This window comes from Leiobunum rupestre, chromosome 5 (genome assembly GCF_980474605.1).
Source record: "Leiobunum rupestre chromosome 5, qqLeiRupe1.1.hap1, whole genome shotgun sequence".
Taxonomy (NCBI): Eukaryota; Metazoa; Arthropoda; class Arachnida; order Opiliones; family Sclerosomatidae; genus Leiobunum; species Leiobunum rupestre.
Genome location: NC_143388.1, coordinates 39,592,035 through 39,612,362, shown reverse-complemented (window position 1 = coordinate 39,612,362; position 20,328 = coordinate 39,592,035). Strand labels below are relative to the sequence as shown.

The following is a 20,328-nucleotide window of genomic DNA, read 5'->3' as shown; positions in this document are numbered from 1 at the left end:
AAATTTTTATTTATAAATATCTATTTTTACCTCTCCGAGGGGACAAAGTCCCCTAGGAGGGATTATACAATCACCGTGTCTGTTTGTGTGTGTGTCTGTCTGGGTGTGTGTGTGTGTTAGCATTTTCCGTGCAAAGGTTAATCATTGCGTACGCAGTTTCTCGAAATCTCTGCGTTCGCAGTTGCTAGGACTATCGAAGGGTTGGCAAAACCACCGTGCGACGGTGAGCGTTAACGGATTAATTTACGGTTGGGTTTGGTTTGGATGGTGTTTTTACGTTAAAGCCCACCATCGTGACAGTTTTAACTGAGTTTGATTGGATATTTCGTTGTTGTAATGTTTATGTGTAGGGTGTGAATGTTGAGTTTGTGTTATGACGGCTGTGGGTGTTGAGTTTGTTGTGGTTGTGTTATGACGGTTGTGGGTGTTGAGTTTGTTGTGTTTGTGTTATGACGGTTGTGGGTGTTGAGTTTGTTGTGTTTGTGTTATGACGGTTGTGGGTGTCTATTTATATATAATATAGACGGATTAAAGAAACGTGCAAAATTTGCTGAAGAAGGGGTTATTGACATTATAGGAATTGTACGAGCCGATATTTGTCAACAAACTCGGTATATTCTTAATCTGATAGACCTAAATTTCAAGTTTATCAAAAGCTCAAACGAGTTTTGTTCTTTATGCGATCCACTCTAACCTCTTTCATCAAACTGGTCAATGGAATATCGACGAGAGAAATAAAACTGACTGTGAAGAATTCCCCAAATCTCTTCTGATTTGTACTTCTTTGATGACTGTCAACTTCCGAACGCGCTTGCCACTAATTATGTTAATGACGATATGTACAGTAAATTAACCTGCTTCGTGGAAATACTCGTCTCCAACCAACAGGAATAGCAAGTTAAGTAGGTGGTTCTACAACTTCTATTAAGTAAGGAATATGTTGGAAGCAAATATAAACCTAAATATTCTAGATATTTTAGAATGCAGAATTTTCTGAATTAAATCACAAAAAATATCAGAATGCGGCTTTCACTACTCTTCTAGCTAAATCCCGAAAATTTCACCCGTCCTATTTCCAAACTTAGTAGAGGTTAACTCTAAAAAATTAAAAACCACTATTACGTAGTAAATTTTAAAAGTATTTAATTATAAATTAAAAATACAGACACGACTAGTTTCGAAAACCTTGGCTTTTGAAGAAATACATTTTGACAAGATTTTTAGAAATCTATCACTAGGGGTACGGAAAAAATTTATGACAGAAATGCAAGATGCTACTAGCTGATAAAAATCCTCAACCAACAGCCAACTTAAAATTAACCAATTCCAAGCACTAAAAGAGCTAAAAAGGAATAAAGACTTTGTAATCACTAGAGCAGATAAAGGGGGATGTGTAGTTGTGTTAGACAAAATAGACTATGAAAAATGCTTAATTGAAATCCTGTCAGATAAAAATACGTATAAATTAATCAAAAAAGACCCCTCTAGCACTTTCCATAAAAAAGTGAAAGACACTTTAAACAAATGTACCATTCTCACCAAAGAACAAGTATCAAAACTTACCCCGGTCCACTACACTGCTTCTTGAATGTATATATTACCCAAAATACATAAACCTACCCTTAAATTCAGACCTATAGTAGATAACATTAATTCCTCTGCCCAACCAACAGCCAAATTTCTAGTTAAAAATAATTATCTACGTTTTCACCGGCTATTTCGTATTTCGACCCTGGGTACTCTACAAGGGGGGGGGGATTATGATAAATTTCTACTTATCACTTGATTCGTGGCTGCTCACACACGCACACGCGTTTTCTTGGAGGGGCTCGACGGAGGATTCCTTGTTTTCAAACTGTCAATTCGTCTCGCTTACGGCACGGATGCCCGAATTACGGTTACGACGACGAACTTCTTACAAGTGGCGTAGGTACTTCGGGTTTCAGTCTAAAACATCTGGTTATTCGAGGGAATCAGTCTCGGTCATCTGGGCTTTTTCTTTCGGTACGGCTAGATATTGAGTGATCAACAGGTGATTTTAGGGTGTTGAGGGCATTACATTTCCCATATTCATGGCTGCTTGGATTATGCTCTTCCGGTCGGAATGCCCTGGATGTAGATCATCTAAGCCGTCAGTGAGGTTTGTTTCAATAATGAGGGTTGCAGTGAGGGTAATTATTATCTAAGCGCAACTTCGTCGCTCATTTTTTTCTATTTATTTCGACATGGTCCTTCTCTTGCCAGAGAGGCCGAGTTCCGTCTTGAGAAATCAGACTTCTGTCCAGTTCTCTCGATTTCTCGTAAGTTCTTCCAAAAGCAGAGTTCTGTTTCTTTGGGGCTCCGTCTCTTGGTTTTTTTCGGGGATTTTAGGGCGGAGTAGAAAATAAAAAGTAATTGGTGACCTCCCACTTTACGTGGGTCATTGGTGCACCTAAGACTCGTGTCCTGTCATGGGACGTATGGCGTCGTCTGACCTACGAAAGGTCGCTCGGGGTTACGGGTGGGGATGCCAGAGAGTCTCGAGGTTCCTGATTTTGTTGTCAAGCGAAAATGTCCAGGTACACTTTGCAAAACGTGCGTTTTTTGTTGGATCCGGGTTATATGGTAGTGGGCTAATGGCCGACTAACATTACACTGGTTCCATGGGATCGCTGTGAGTTAAGGGGACATTACTGGTTTAGTTCGGTAAATTTCTGAGAAAAACTTGGATGGGGTCGGCTCGGAAAGTATTGTACCATGGTAATAAAACGAGGTAAAAGACGCCAATTATCTCCATAATTTGAGGGCTCTAATTTTTTGTATTGCTGAAGGCAGGGATTTAGTTTATAATTTATATTAAGTACCCTGTTTAATTAATTATCTTAATTTTATATTTTACAGTAGGGGTTCATTGACTTCTATAAGATTTATAAACTATATTTAAAAAGTTATTTAAATTTTTAGTTTATCATTAATTTTAATTATATTTCACACTGGAATTAATTTTTATTAAATAGGTCTTTGAATTCTAAGAAATTTGACATATGGGGCTTTATGAATACTAAACAATTACTATAGATGGTCAAGAGTGGAGGGAAAAAGGTAACAGCAAAAGTAAATAACAAAAAATAAAAAAATGTAAGTATGCGGGGGAAAATGACCCGGAAGGGTTACATATACTTAGCAATTTTAAGGTTCGCATTCACAACTATCAACTAAAATATCCATATGCCAATATTGGAACTGATTGAGCATTAAAATTGTAGAGGATATTTTCTTCTATAGTTGAAAATAATTTAACTTACGTCGTTAGATTAGATATCTGAAATCAGCGGGTCGTCTTTCTTTAAAAATAGTCAGAGGCGGATTGGAAAGGTTACTTTCAGGTGGGCATAGAACTCCACTTTGCGCCAACCTGACCCAAAGGGTGGTGTTGACCAAAAATCTAGGAGTTCGTTACTGACCCCATAAGTAAAGAGACAATCCAAAATCGAAGTTTGATTGCGGTCCTGTGGGACCTTCCTTAACAGCTCCCGTGGCCAGTTCACCTGTGAGTAAAGTAGCTGTAAGGCTTATTTTTGAAGATATAACATTGGCACCGTAACGGCTATTCCAGTTAGTAGCAGAAACCCATGCTAAACACGTGTAAGATTTCATAGCAGTATACGAATTTGAGTGACCGCAAAATCAATGCGGCGACTACATTATGGTACATTTAGATAGAAAATAACATAAAAACTACGCAAAAGGAGGTGTTCCGAGGTTTAACGGTGTGCCACAGGCTGGGATCGAACCCAGCTCCTCTTGCCGTGAGGCCAAAGTACTAACCACTCCGCCACCCCACCATTATGGAGGTGAAGATTGCAATTTAAGTTGGAATTCTGCCTGTTTGAAATCAGCGGAAAAATTACTATTACATACCCAAACACAAAAACATAAACTAATTTATTCGTAACGTATAATTGAAGAATTAAAAAATAAAATAATTTACAAATAAGATTCATTAGATTATTTATTTATTATCATGAATTTATTCAAATTGGTCTGATAGCAGTCCGTCACAATATCAAAAGTTACGATCCGGTCCACTCATTATTGCGTAGCCGAAAATAATAATTTAATTATTAAGGTAAGAGCTGCTCTCCAATTTAAAGAGTAAGGTCTATCATAATTCGAGAGAAAGGTCTAACATAATTCAAATTGATAGACAACCGATTCCCTAAAAACTTATCTAGTTTATCTTCTACAAATATATTTAATTGTGATCAAAACAAACGCTATCTTATTTCTATTAAGTAGATGTTTAATATAACATTATTAAAAATAAATATATTATTGCCTAACAATATGACTTAGCTAAGTATTTAATTTCTACGAATACAGTAAAAGATAGAGGAAATCGACAGCTTTGAATACCAGGTCCAAGCGCAAATGTTTTAACTGGAAATTTTCTAGAATTTGAAAAGAAGTTACTTAACCTAATTTAAATTGATAATAGCCACACTATAGTTTTATTAAAAGTATTATCATACGAACACTTCTCTTTCACCTAGTATATTTAAAATAATAAATATCGCGGAAGAAATAATAAAAATATTCTTATTTAATGCCCAGAAATATAAAACAATATGAGCTGTAAGTCTACAACTATGCAATTTGAAATTTACCAATTTACTTACTTATCAAAGCCATGTATGGTCAGGAGTTTTAAATAAGTGTGGCACTTCCGCCGTGAATGGCCAGAAGTAATAAATAAGTGTGGCCAGAAGCAATATTTAACGCAAATTGAAGGTTTATTATTAATTCATGATTTTATGGTACCTGCTTAACTGTAATACGGGCACGAAATAATATTATAGCCTTCTTGGCGAACTGGTTTTCTTAGCAATCGGGTCGGTTCGAACTAGTTTCACGAGCAGTTTAGAAGATGTCGGCTAAAGTTATTTTTGTTTTTAATGTAGGAGAAGGAAATTAAAAATGTAGAAATATATTGGGAACATTTGAAAACGGTACCTAATCATTCTGGTTACCAAAAACTTAAGAATATTAAAAAACATTTTAATAATTTCGATTGTGATATGTTTAAAGTTATCGTCCTTTAATCTGAAAACCGCTAATTGCCAGCCTGTTTCTATGGCTAAAGTTTTCAATATTTTTCCTGACCGTTGTTGTTTTGACTTTCGTTAATTTCATTGGTTTTTCATCTAACTTTACTTATTTATTTTTTGCGGAATGGTTAATTCTCATACTCAAATAAATTTTTATACAATGTTTTTACTCTATCGCATAGAAATGGCATTGGAGTATTCGAAAGTATTACAAGTAGTTTGGAAGCCACTTTCTTCTTCGAACAAACTTAGGTAATCCTTCTTCGTAATTTAGTTCAAGCTGTAAAACAGACTCTTAAATTCTCACTTGTCATCTTTAATCCCCCGACAAAACTGATTTCTAACCGGACAGTGTTAGGACCTCATTTCACTTAACACTACAGTGTTTGAGGACCGGCAAGTTTAACGCAAATATTATAAGAATTATTTTTCATTTTGGAAATGTTATTAAAATAATATTGGACAGTTGTTCTTCAGAAATTATAGATGCTCTAATTTGGTAACGATCTCGTTTTACAGGTGTTACGAAATAATATATGAAAATAATTAAAAAACACTTGTTAATTTACGTACTTCTGTGTTCTTTTGGTGTTCTGGTCACGTTTTTAAGTGTGATATTAGAATTTGAAATGAAGTTAAACCCTTCACGGTCTGGCGTAAAAAAACCGTAACCAGATTTTCTACGGGGAAAAAAATATTCATAATAAAATAAACAAGTTGGCAAGCCAAAATATACCTCTCCTCGGAAGAATTGTCCCTAGTGGTATTAATTTCTCGAGATAACCCTTAAAGATATATCTCCGCAATTTAGAGTTATTTGTTAAAAATATTAACCCATTTCTATCCCGCCCGGTATAAAATTTTAATTATAATTAAAATAATTGAGACGAAACGACCAATTTTAATTTATTCAGAATATCATAAGTTAAGTAGTTACAACAGTAAGTTAGACGTACTATAACAATGCACAATTGAATTAAACCCTTTTACAGAACAAGTTTATCAGTTAAATATAATACGAAGCAAATTTTAATGAAAGAAATATCTACAGAGCCTTTTTGGAATTACTCGCTTCCAAAAACTTGCCGCATCTTTAACGCTCATTTTATTTCAACACTCGCCCTTGATGAAGATACCGTAGATATCTGGTAGTGGACGACTCGTTCACTTCCTGTTGACGTTGTGACACATACCACATGAAAAAGACCAATGCCGTCCAATTTCCAATATCATATAATGACTCGCACACCCAAGAAATCATTGACTGCGTTAGAAATCGTAGATATCCAAATATCCACACCAAATGTATTTACAAGAAGCAAAAACCTTACCATCAACAAAGCACAGAGAGCCACTTGACTAACCGCCAGCTCTTAAAGCAATTAACGTTAAATTATCTCCTTTGAATTAACAGAACTATATATAGGTCGTTAAGAAAGTGGACCACCCACAGGGTCTACCCTTTAACCCTCTAATCTCGGCTGACTGCGCTAAAACAAGATTTAACCTTTAAAAAATACCAGATTAGGCCTTCATAAATTCATTAATAAAAAAAGACTTTATTACCTATTATGCTTACGATGCCTGTCTTAATTTCAGTGAATCTAAGCAGCTATCGGTGGTTCTGTGGTAGAGCGCTCGACTGCCAAGCCGAATGGTCTGGGTTCGAAACCTGGGTGGCGCATTTGTTTTTAATCAATAGAGAAACGCTAAATTAGAATTTCTTCGATGCAATAATTTCAATTTCAATTCTATTTCAATTAAACCAAAATTTCGTACTCTATTAAATACGCTTCCGATAAAGCTGAAGATCTAATTTTCAATAAGGCGTAACAAGTGTCGGTGGTTCTGTGGTAGAACGTCCGCCTGTCAATCAGGAGGTCTCGGGTTCAAATCCCGCCCGATGCGATCGCAAATTGATACTAAGACGAATACCGTGTACAACTGGTGGAAACCCTGCCATTGGACGTTGAGAGGTAGCATTACACTCAGCACTCGGTCCGTCCTAAAGTCATTAAGAAGACGTTGGAGAGAAAACGCCCATATAAACACAACAGACTCAACATGCACAACCATCAGAACACAAACACAACAAATTCAACACTCACAACCTACGCATAAACATTACAAAAACGTAATACACCAAACCGTCACGACGGTGAGCGAAAAAACACCATCCAAACCAAACCGCAAATGCATCCGTTAACGCTCACCGTCACACGGTGGTTTTGCCAACCCTTTGAGAAACTGCGTACGCAGTGATTACACTTTGCACCGAAAATGCGAACGCGTTCGCAGGCCTGACAGACCCACAGACCCACCCACAGACCCACCCACAGACAGACACGGTCGTTGTATAACCCCTCGGAGAGGTAAAAATACCAAATAGTTCAGTGTCGGTCAGGTACGCCTCTTCGCTCCTTGAGAGGACCTTTCTTACTCCCGAAGATTTTTTGACAGAAGCTGCCACGTTAGTTTTGTCATTAAAAAAGCCAGTCGTAAACTGTATTTAGCAACAGTACAGTAAACATATGTATATTAACCTGTTTGTAAATATTTGATCCCGTCGATCCGGCAAACAATTAAAAAGGTGCGAGTTAAATGGCAAAATGCCGTATATCCAAAAAGGAGATGCACCAACAAAGATTCCGATGCGCAGGCAATTGGCGGCGAAGCAATTCCAGTACCCAGCGAAAAACGTAACACATTGCGAAAAAAGTAACTTCTTTTAAAATTTATTCGATGTATTTTTGTAAATTTTTTATTGCACTATCTTCTTTTTTACTTGAATAATTTATAGATCACAATCCCTTCATCAGAATTTGTATTATTTAATACAAATGAACATTTATTGCATTTCATTATTTTCTATTCTACATCTACGTATTATGAGCTTTACACGTTAGAAAATATTGCTTTTAAATTGTATTTAAACATTTAATAAAATTAAACATATCCCACATATTATTAAGTGCAAATGAAAATATTTGAATTAAATACACTCAAAGTTATTTAATTTTTCCGCTTTGAGCCACACTCCCTTTTTGGGCTGCATCACTGCAATTTTATCGGCCACTGATAGTTTTTCCTAAGATGGAAAGTAAAAAGGCATTTAGTTAATACATTGAAATAACTTAAACATTTAATTTTTATCTGCACACTTAAGACATTGTTTAAAAACGCACTTTTCAAAGCGTTTTCGATAAAAATGAAATATCGCACATTTTTGGTAAGAGCATTTAAATTAGCCTCCTTGAAAGGTGATTTGCTTAAGGTTGTGATTTCGAACCTATTTGTTCGGTCACATTGAGCTTTACACAAAAGAAAAGATTTAACATTTCCTGTTTTTAGTGAAAACCAAACTATGGGGCCCCGAAGCGGTGCAGAACAAATTCACTGTTTTTGACCTTAGCAGGAGAAATGATACCCAAGCGAAGCGACCAATAAGACTCTTTAGGACAATCGCAAGGGCCTATAACAAACCTAAAAATATCTATGGCTTGAATTGCATTATGTCAAGGGCCCGTCATGGTGTTACATGATATCAAGATACCGTAGCGAGGGAAGGAAATGTCTAAGTCACTTAGCGATGGTAGGTGATTTGAACGCCTTGAAAGAATATAGATAATATCAAAAGTAGCATAAGACCCAAAAGTGTGTCAGCTGTACCTTCGCGCCTATTAAATTTCCTAGTGAGACCTAGTCACACTATAGTCTACAAACTCTACATAACCTACTAGTTGGAATAGTACTAGCAACTTTATATTTAGTCTACAATCTGGCGCGATTTTCTCTCTTCGATTTACTCGCCCGTAGACATACGTTCTAAAACGCCTCACTCGGCGGCGCTGGAGTACCTTGATTTTGATGACGTATTTTCCGACTCCCCCCCCCCCTTCGTTTCCCTTTTTTACTTTGCGACAAACTCTCATTAACTACTATACCGTTCTGACACACTTTTGGGTCTTATGCTACTTTTGATAATATACATTTTTCTGGGACCCGAAACGAAGGTAAATCTTCTCTAGGCCCGAGGCACTATTTGAAAAGGGTGTCTTATCCCTTTTCCGGACCCGATTAAGCATTTAAAAGACTATTTATTTATATAACATATTTTTCAGTACCAGAAAAACTTTCATTTGTGAACCAATTTGTTTCTACATGTAACTCATTTATGACTGATCAAATGGGTATTCAAAGAAAATTTACAAAGATGGGTGGTCACTTTAGTAACTTTTGAAATAATGGATGTGTATTGGTAATGTTCACCCCTTTAATTCCGAAAATAGTTTAGGAAAAACTAAAAAAGATTGGTTTACTTACAAGTTCCGAGTGTTCGCTAGGCACGAGACGGTACCGACTGAGAAGGTTGGCCATGGCGAACTTTACTATCACTTGGGCTAACCTTATTCCAATGCAGTTTCTGGGGCCAGAGCCAAATGGCTGATAGGACATTGGAACTATGTTCTTTTTGTTTTCAGGCGAGAACCTTATCAACAAAACAATTATTTGCAATAAATTTACACATCGATTATAAACTAATTTAGAAAAAGTTCTTATAAATGTAAACTTTAAAAATGTGAAATTTAAATATTAAAATAATTTTGTTAATAAAATAACCTTTTTATTTGAAGTTTTACCTTTCAGGGTCGAATACTTCAGGGTTTTTCCACAGCTCTTTGTCCGAGTGTAAAATTGAAATCGGGATATGAACAGTCAGGTCTTTTGTAATTTTCAAATTTCCGTATCTTTCTTCTTTTGAGACAGCTCTTGTAATTCTTTATTTAAAAAAACATTTCAAAAGCAATATCAATATATTACAAGAAACACAAGTTCTAAGATTAATTTAAGTTTACGCTGCATCTATTGGACCAAGGAAGTGTCTTTTTTTAATATATTTAACAATAAAATCTTATGTTGTCACAGTTAAAACGTTTTCATTTCATAGATTTACTCAAAAACCGTATTTGAATTTTTGATTTACAACATTCCGAAATAAACAACTTCGTCACGGGAAACCTAAAAAATATAGAAAGTGCAGCGGGCTTCCTGGTTATCCTACACGAATCTTACCCGTACAAAAATGTTCTACAGAAACTATACTAAATCGAGTAAATGGCAATGGGTTCTCAGTGGATTTCTATACCGTATATAGAAAATTCTAATGGGGTATTTGCGTTGTCAGTTCTAAAAAGGTTTCCAAAGTTCAAAGATTATGTGAACATTGCTTTTCATATGTAGTAAAATTTCCATATTTTTATAAAATCCACCAAATAATTGCTTATTATCCGCGAATTGCCCTTATTCCGCAAATTCAAATACCAAATCAAATGTTTAGTAAAATTTAGAAAGATACCCGAATAGAATAATAACGGAATCTCTGGCCAATATAATAAAGGAAACAGATAAAAGGCAATGAAATATTTGTTGAGTAAATAGATTGGCGCTTATATCTTTGAATATGGTTTTGTTAAACTTCTTAACATGTCTTAGAAGTGTATACATCACGATATATAAAAATATTATCCTAGTCTATGTAATCTCTATACAAACTCCAATACAATAGCGACACGAATTGTAAGATAATATTTATAATCCATCCAGTATAATTTATAAACCAGCCCCTATAGAATTAGTACATAAACTCCAATATAGGTCGTACAAAAGCACCAAAAGAGAGGGCCAAAATGCCTATAGTATTCCTACAGACAAATATTAAAGTGTCTACTCAAAAATTAAAGAGTTTCCACACAAAATTTACAGTTACCACACAAACATTGAAGAATTAACTTACAACCTTTAATAAAATTTCTACACAACATTGACAGAGTTTCATCACAAACGTTAAAGATTTTCCACGGAAATTTAATAGAGCTTCCTAACAAGCTTTTAATGAAGTTTCAAAATCAATAAATCTAAAAATTAACAAAGAAACACCTAAGGCATCCACAACTTTCTACTAAAACTGACAATGTGAGTGGTGCAATTTATTTTAATTTTAGCAAACAGCGTAATGAAGCCTTCTGGACCAACAGTTTAATTTAACGTTTAAGTATTCACCGAAAGGGAAATTAACCAATCAAATACAATACAATTGTTTGCAGCTTATAAAGGATTTCTGATTCCATCGCGGATCACACCAGGCTGGCGTCTTAAGCTTTTACCCTGCATCTAACAAGATGACCTAGCCCAAAGGCTATTTTTGCACATCATATAGTGAACTCAAAACCAGTACTAAATGTTTTGTAGTAGTATTGCAAATAACTAGAGTTCCGGACTTGCGTCCAATCATACCGACTAGAATTTTGATACGTCAAAATCTTGTCTAAACTAACCACAAGACTCTCTTTCAGCGTAAGAATCCGATAAATCTGAAGCGTTAGATGCGCTTTCACTGTAAGAGACAAAGCACAGCTCTGTTAATTAGACATCAGGGTATCATTTGAAGTTAGTTATCAAACTATTCCGCTGCTGTTTCCAAACAAAAAGGATCATTGGAGAATATATACCTGAATAAGGCTAGTTAAAAACCAAATGATACTCGAATAAGGCTAATTCGAGACCAAGGCTCATACGAAAACGATTGGTACGCTTACGTCTAATTTCGAATAGAATTTCGTCGTCCAATTAATTTAATGCATACTTACAAAAAAGCAGCGCAATAGAACCTCAAGGTTTCTGACATCACTTGATCAAGGTATTTCAATTTTGAAATACTGGAATAATTTAGTTCACCCTGAAAACAATTAAGTAATATATCCCGATATCAGTTATGTTGGATCGTTTGTAAGTTTCTCGTACTAAGCAAATCTGGAATTTTGAGCACCGGAAAGCACTTTTTAAACCAGAAACTGCTCAGATAAAATATTTTTTATTTAATCGTTTAAACACACAGAAACGTTACTGTCACCTAAACAGCTAAAAAAATTCCACTGGTGTAAAGAAAACATGCATTAACTCTTCAATTAAAATAGTTATATCTTTTAAAGGAAGTTGCGATTGCAATGCCAATATTAAGAAAATGTATTTACTTATTCACTATAGCTGTGTATAGTGTTTACCTATCGTTGCTGTTTTTTCTCATTAACAGCAAAGTGTTTGTAAGTAGAAAAATTCTTTAAAAACATAATTTTATGAGATAAAAGTGTGCTTTTCAACGCTTTTTTTAAAGTTTTGAAAGAAGAAAGATGGCCGAGGGACATTTGATTCTGGGAGGTATTGAGCAGCAAGTTTTTCAAGGTTCTAGTTCCAAAAAGGGATTTTATTTTAATACAAATTTATAGATACGAATTTTCTAAGTACTATGTCTTCTAGTATATTTAGATTTCCAGTCCACATGGACGGTAAGTATGTCGAATGGGCCTCAATTGTTCGGAAACTTCTCGGGAGAAAATTCCGTCGTTTTATCATTCGAACGACTGATCCGCTAGTGACATATCGTCCAGCTAAAAGATTAGAATATCATATTTCAATATTCTGAACGATCGTATTTACGAAACTGTCACTGATTTTATAGACAATTTTTTGTCGTTAGCTCAGCGATAAGAGTAGAATAGAGTTAGTTTTTCTAGTTTTAGCTTAATTTTTTGGTTGCCATATTTGCATTTTGTCACGAACGTGATTTAGGGAGAGAATTCGGTTTCCTCTTGGGCCATTTTGTTTTGTTTCTCGCCGGCGTGGTTACAAGTTCCCGTTGCTGCCGAAGGGAAACCTGCCTCGCTCACTACGCATTTTAAAGAAAACATCAACATGCTCCGTGACGGCCTCAACATTCCAACGGCTTTGCGCTTCCCTTCTCCTGCAAGAAAGCCGTCCGTTCGTTATATCGGGAAAATCGTCGAAGCCGAGTAACCGACGGCAATGTTACTGGAGCGGTTCGTATAGTCTGATACGATGTTTCTTTCGCTCACAACGTAGCCGTCACCCTCCCATCTCTCAGGAGTTGACATCCTTCGGGGTCATCTTTGTATTCATTAAGCGTTTTCCATAGTTAGCAGCTGGCTCTGCTGGCGGTCTTAACTCCTTGTCACCCCAGCACCTCAAGGATCTCTGGAGCTCCAGTTCTGGGGTTTCCAGCGTTTGTCTCTCACGAATATCTGTTTTCTAATGCTTGGTGGTTCACTTATCGGGGAAATTCCCGGTTCTTAACGACGAATCCATTTGCGCTCTCAAGACGAAGGACATCAGACTATAGTATTTATACCCCGTGCACAACCTACGCATTACAGGGGTTGATCATCATTTGGCACGGCCGATGTAAAAAATAACTTCCTAAAAAACTTACTGTGTAGTATACACTCGTATACGTACAACAACTACTCGTGAGTTCGTCAAAGTTTACAACGACGTAACGCATTACACGTTTCATTTCGTTGACCACTTCGTTATCCAGATATAAGAAGACTAAAGTGGTCTTCTCATCAAGTGGTTCGTTTAAGGACAGTTACGAACATAGTGATCTGAAGCTGTTTTAAGAGCCCCGCATATGCATTTCGGCGATGCAATATGCCCTAAATTGTAGAGTCAAAGTGGGAATTTACCGTGTCCACTAGGATTTGCGTCAAATAGTAGGTCGTGTTGGAGCTACTTTTAACCTTAGGAAGTCTTTTAAGTTAATTCACTTTTCTCACTTACCTCCCACTACTCTTCTCACCTACTGTTTGATATATCCATTTAAACGTGACCTGGGTCAATATCCTTTTCAAAACCTTATGGATATGTTGGCGTAAGCCACGATTGTTTTTATGATTGCCTATTGCGTTTATATAAAAAAGCCAATAAGTAAAAATCTTTGCACCATCACCTGGACGTTGCCCCTGCGTCCTTAACCAGCAAGTACTCTCATATATTGCAAAAAACTGCAAAGAAAACGCATCCACCTTTTATTTAATGCGACTGACCATGTTATAGACCTCCGCGCCGATCCTTTACACCACATATGCCACTCCGGCACCCCTACTCAACAAAGAACCGTCAGTAAATACCTCTACCCCATTACCATTAGGTAGTTGCTCCTCGATGTTTATTTTGATTCTGACCGCTGGGTGGTCCTCCCATGGGTAACCTGGGTAGATGTAGTTACCACCTCGTAACTTCACCTCACAGTGCTTGCTGTCCTCTCTGAAACAGAAGTATCTGAACACAGCAGCTTCCTGACTCACCACCAGGTCTAAAGGTTATATACCGGCCAGGACCCTGTAGCGCATCGCTTGAGATAGTCCGGTAATCACATGTTATACGAAATGCAGCATTTTTATGTATAGAGCTCAACTTTATCACCATTACACTGCTCTGCGTGCTCTTCCACCATGCACCACAAGTGTACGCAACTACTCTTACAATGCAGCCATTGTAGATAGTCCTTAACGCTTTATGGTCAAGGCCCCACTCAAGCTTGCAAAACATGCAATGTTTTGCACAAGCTTTGTCACCCGGACACTGACTTCCTCGAGGAGAGGAAGAAAGGTTAGCTTGTTGTCGATGGTTACTACTCCAAACTTATAGCTTGGGGGTCTTTTCATAACGCTCTTTGCGGCGAAGGTGACTGCTGCCGACCTCTTTATGGATAATCTCAGCTTTGCTCAACTCAAACAACTTATCCACAATCGCCTTACACGTGGTTTCTAGAGCACGCCTGGATGTACCCCAAAAAAGCGATTGCAAGTCATCCGTGAAAGTCTGGAATTGAGAATCCTCTGGATAATTATTCCTTAGTGCGCTATCCATGACCACATTGAATAGCAGAGGTTCACTGCATGAACCCTGAGGGCAGCCGCGGGTGAGTAATCTCCGTATGCAGATAATGCCTTTCCTCATCACTGCCACTCTATCCTTCAGATAGTAAACATACGTCTCGTATATGTTTTATGGACACTTAAAGCTCCTTAAACCGTGTAAGATTCCCGGAATCTACACATTGTCAGAAGCACCCTCTATATCTAAAGATTTAAAACTGGTGTGACAATTATTCGCCTTGTTATCCCTGATACGGTTCACTATATTGGTAAGACAGTGAGTCGTTTACCGACTATGTCTCAACCCATATTGCTTCTCATTAAGCAATTTGTTGCTGTGTAAGAAGTTGTATAGTCTTCTTGACAACAACTTATCCAGTACCTTCCCTGCCACTGAAAGTAGCGAGATCGATCTATTGGCCTTAGTGTCCTGTCTTCTTTGTAAAGAAGGACTAGTTTAGCAACCTTCCAAAGCTTTGGAAAATAACCCATGCTGAGGCAAGCGTTGAAAATCCTGACAAACACCGCTGGGCAAGTTAAGAAAACATACTAGAAGAGCTCGATGTTAATACCATCCTCACCCGGAGCCTTGCCCTTTTTGAATGAGTTGATGGTTTCCAAGACCTCATCACTCGTAAGCGGTTCATCGTTCGGACCCATGAATTCCTCGTGCAATGACTCCCTTATTAACATGTGAAACTTTTCATCATCATCCGTGGAGTCCTCTTTGAAAAGAGTATCTATCAGAGTAGACCAAGTCTCCTGAATACCTGTGGTTAAAGAACCATCACGTTTTTTCATGCAATTAGTTGCATTTTTTCACTTGACCTTCTCCCTTGATACCTTTGCGTTGCCAGGACTTAAGCTTTGAGTCAGCTATAAGTTTTTTAAAGCTTTTCGACTACCCCCAGTACTCGACCTTTAGCGCCTCCCGGGCAGCTTGGTCTCTGGTTCTCTGGAACCTCCTCCTGAGCGATCGTAACTCTTTTCTCTTCACACTGAGTTCGCTCGTGCACCAGGAAGTGAACGTCTGCCTCTAACTACCACGCAGCTTTGAGCATTTTTTCGAACACTCAACAATGAGCTTATTAATCTAAACTGTGCACGCTTCAAACTCGACCTCATTGTCGAGAGAAGACTCCGCCAGCCTCTCCAAGTCAGACCTGATATTGCCTTGCATCCATTGGCGCCAGCGCTCTTTTCCCTCATCGTGCATAGAGTGGCTTCCCACATGGCGTCTGAGCTTAACATCTGGTACCTCGATGATGCATCGCTTGGTGGAAGTCCAAACTCAGTCCTCGACGATCTGCTTCTTCGACAAGAAGTTTCAGCAGATATTGGCCTGGAGCTCAACCCTTCCAAATGCGAGCTGTTTCTCCTAAATTTCGGCTGCTTTGACGTTCAATACTACCAATCTTTATTCCATTCGGCAGGTCATGGAATTGAAATCTTAGCTCGCTCCGTATACATCCTCTTGGGTGCTCCCTTTTCGGACGAGGTTATCTCCCCCGGCTTGAGTCTAAATCAAGGCCTTGAGTAATATGGTTTGAAACCTACAGAAAATATCTGTACATCAGGTTTTTTTCTGTTGAGGAACTATTAAGCTGTACTTAAGTAACCCAATCTCGTTCGCAGTGCCCCGTGTGGTGAGACATTTCTGACCTCACGTTGTTTGGTGAAACCCTTCGGTCGGCCACTCAAACTGCTACGAGCAAGATAATGGACCACGCTTCCTAAATACAATCGTCATTTCCAGTGTATCAAGGGTACATGGGTATCCACCTTGCTTCTAAACGTTCTCTACCCACTTTTCTTTCGTCGGTTTCCAGCGTGGGGACATTAGATCGTGCTACTCTGTCTCTATTGACTTTTATGACTTAGATTTTCGTGATGCTTTAACTGCCCATGCATCCAGTGACAGGGACAAAGCCCAGCTACAATCTGTCAGCCTTGCAGACTCTGGCTGCTGGTTAAATACCCATCCTTCCCCGTCGCAGGGCACACTTTAGACGACGACACATTCGGTTGGGCGCCAAAATGTGTGTTCCGCTAGCTTTTAATTGCGGTTGAAGTGTATAGATTCCTTTAGCACCCATGATTTGAGTTGCAAAAGAAACTCTGGTAGACTTTCGCGCCACGATACCATCAATGACTTAATAACACGCTTTCTTACATCTGCTGGTATTCCGGCGAGACGATGGGAAACGACCAGACGGGATATCTTTGGTACCCTTATCCGGTCGAAAATCCCTGGTCTGGGATTTTACATGCAGCGACCCTCTTGCCCCATCTAACTGGGAGTCTTTTTCTTCACCGCTCTCTGTATACATGTATATGCTGACCAAAGCTCACTGTAAGATTGACTAATAAATTTTTCTGTGTCAATGGCCATATTTAACATAAATTGACTAGGTTATTGGCTGAGTTTGAAGTAAAAGAAATAGAAACAAACAAATGTCCCAAATAATACGATATCAAAGCGTTTCTTAGAATATTCTATAGAAAACCATATAAAAATGTATTTTAATAATACTAAAGGGTTTCTATAAAATCTCATAGAAAATGTTTTTTATATAAACGAGTTTAATGAAGAAATATATGTGCAATATGCTTTTAAATGTCACTATTTAATCAATAATGTGCTTTGATCCCCAGAAATTTTCGTTTTTTTAAATTTTATAAGTTAATTATGAAGTCAATTATGTGTTCCTCCTGTACCAATAAAAATTCTTGGTACGCCAATTACAGTAATACCGTTACCTTTATATCAGCACTAACTCGGAAAATTATATTTATCCCACAATTTTAGAAATTTTCAGATCTAAAAAAAATCTTAAGACCATTATTTAATGGTATTTTAATTTTACAAAACATTAAACCTTAAACTTGACCCCTTACTGACATTTAATTTTTTAGAAACCTTAAACACTTAATGTTTAAAGCAAATTTGACTGTTGAAGATGGATGATTTTGTTTGGATTTTTCTTAGTCTCAAGGGAATTTAATTTTTAAATAAATCCTCTTAGAAATGCCAAATAAACCCCTAAGAAATTCCAAAGAAATCGTCTAAGAAATGCCAAAGAAATCGTCTAAGAAATGCCAAAGAAATCGTCTAAGAAATTCCAAAGAAATTCCCTTAGAAATGCCAAAGAAACCACCTTAGAAATGTCAAAGAAATCCCCTTAAAATGCCAAAGAAACCTCCTTAGAAATGCCAATATATCCCCTTAAAATGCCCAAGAAACCTACTTAGAAATGCCAAAAATATTCCCCTTAGAAATGCCAAAGAAACCCCTTAGAAATTAAAAAGACACCCCTTTAAATGCCAAAAAACACCCTTAGAAAATATATAGAAGAACTCTAAACCTATCTACAGAAAACCCTTTAAATCTTCTAAAAATATTGGATATAATTCTAAAAACATTCTTTAGAAGATAATTTCCTTTAGAATTCTAACGACATTATATAAAAAAACTTGAGAAATAACTAAAGAGAATTGACTCTAAAGATATTCTAATAAAAAAAAAATATAAGAAATTAGAAGAAACTTTTATAGAGCTCCTCTGAGAAATTTTTCTAGAATATATTTGGAAGGGATGTTTTAAACGAAAATGTATTTGAATTAAAATGAAATAAGCATTTTTTGGAAGCCTCTTTCAATTTAAGGACATCTATCGCACGCCTAAACGTTTAACAATCCCACAAGTCAAGCTTCGTAAAGTCCCGATACTATTAAAATTACTTCATACAGAAATGTTTTCGAAACTACGTAATGTAATCACTTACTAACTCTGCTTCGACCTCTCGAACTTCCTCTCTGACTTTCTCTTGAACCTCAGGATTCGATATTAGAGCATGCGACATATATCCAAGAGCCGAACTGCTCGTTTCATGACTAAACCCAAAATAAAATATCTATTTAAAAAAAAGTTCCTTCATTTTAGCTAAAACAGTGCTATTAAAAACCCTTTATTTAAAATAACCCCTTAAAAATTTCTGAAAATTTCAAAGCAAACTGTATTTACTTGTATTTCATGACTTTTCAACCTGTATCTGTTTTGTGAATGGTTTTGCTGAATACAGTACATCTTAACTAATTCTCCCTAAATATTTAAAATAAATATTCGCTCAAGTGCTACTCAGTGAATTATCCTATTCTTGGATCCCAAGAAATGTAACCAAATTGGTTTAATAGCTGGCACCAAACTTAAATCAAAAAGATTAGGAATCATAAGTTTAAGGAAGCAACACCTGAAATATTAGCTTAATCCATAACAATGATGGCAACTATGGCGTCAAAACGCTGAGTTTATAAACTCGCCTATCTTGCAGTAAAGCTAAACGAAAAATTAAATCTCAAATTACCCTGCTATTAGAAAAAGAATGATATTAGAGGCGATTTCCTGGTCACTCATGGATAACTTTGATTTCTTATTTGTTACATCGTTTTCCTCTAAAAATAAATAAAAGAACAAAATATCACAGAGATATAAGTACTCAATGTATTTAATATATTTTGAATATTAAATATAAAGTGGGACAAACTTTTGCACATACACTAAATAAATTATAGGAAAAAGCTCAGTTTCGCTGATAAATAAAAATATATAGCTAACGGTGTATAAATTTACTAAGCTTAAGAATAGATAGATATTGAAAAGGATTGTAAAAAGTGTTTTTAGATAAAAACATTTTCAAATATTGTACAGTCTGTTACAAAAGACTTCGACAAATGGAGTTTTTGCATTTCTCTTAAATTTTCTCGAAACGTGTAAACGATAGAAAAATGACACTATAAACAATTTTTAATATTTTTTGTTTCCTTTCACGTGGAATTGCCGGTTTTTTCAGAGCGACAATTGGTTCGGCGGTAACGCCAGATGTCGTTTTTGACAACTTTTTTAATAATGCAGTTACGCCCCTGAAACCGGAATTATCAGATTCAGGGTGGTTAATTCATATTTAGAAAGTGTCACTGTCATTGCTCTACCACCAACGGTTGAGGAGCTATAGCCGGTTGCAATTTTCGATTCCATTTTGGAAAAACTAAAAGACGTCAAATATCACTTGTGGCATTCCCCCGATAACGCAGAGCGTTTCAACAACATTTAATATTATATAGGGAACGATACGATAATGGAAGCAAAGAAAGTAGAAAATAGGTGTAGAAAACTGTAATTACTGGTTTAGCATCCTTTCCTCGAATCATTCGACTTTTTTTACAATATTTTGATAGACACAGTGGCTAAAAGTTTTAACATTGAAACAATGGCAAGTGTCATATTAATAGAGATTATGTTACTTGTGGTAAAACCGAATGTGGCAGAATCGGTTGAGGGGTTAAAAGGCGGAAATCTTTGGCTACACCAGTGATTACAGTTTTCTTCACCATTTTTTTACTTCCATTGCTTCCATTCTCGTCCCTTTTCCTATACAATATTAAATGTTGTTGAAACGGTCTGCGTAATCGGGGGTATGCCACAAGTGATATTCGATGTCTATTAGTTT

At 36.7% G+C, this 20,328-nt stretch overlaps 1 protein-coding gene across 1 annotated transcript; it reads right to left on the bottom strand.

The window, feature by feature from the left end:
• Window positions 1-7,952: 7,952 nt before the first annotated feature.
• On the bottom strand, window positions 7,953-19,252 carry LOC149944443 (cytochrome P450 3A56-like). The gene is made up of 6 exons (XM_090175939.1): window positions 19,186-19,252; window positions 18,607-18,715; window positions 11,735-11,823; window positions 9,728-9,865; window positions 9,411-9,576; window positions 7,953-8,175 (listed from the first exon to the last, which is right to left on the bottom strand). The coding sequence occupies exons 1-6, from the start codon at window positions 19,233-19,235 to the stop codon at window positions 8,080-8,082; spliced, it is 648 nt and encodes a 215-aa protein (XP_090032065.1). The 5' UTR covers window positions 19,236-19,252; the 3' UTR covers window positions 7,953-8,079.
• Between the last annotated feature and the right edge of the window lie 1,076 nt (window positions 19,253-20,328).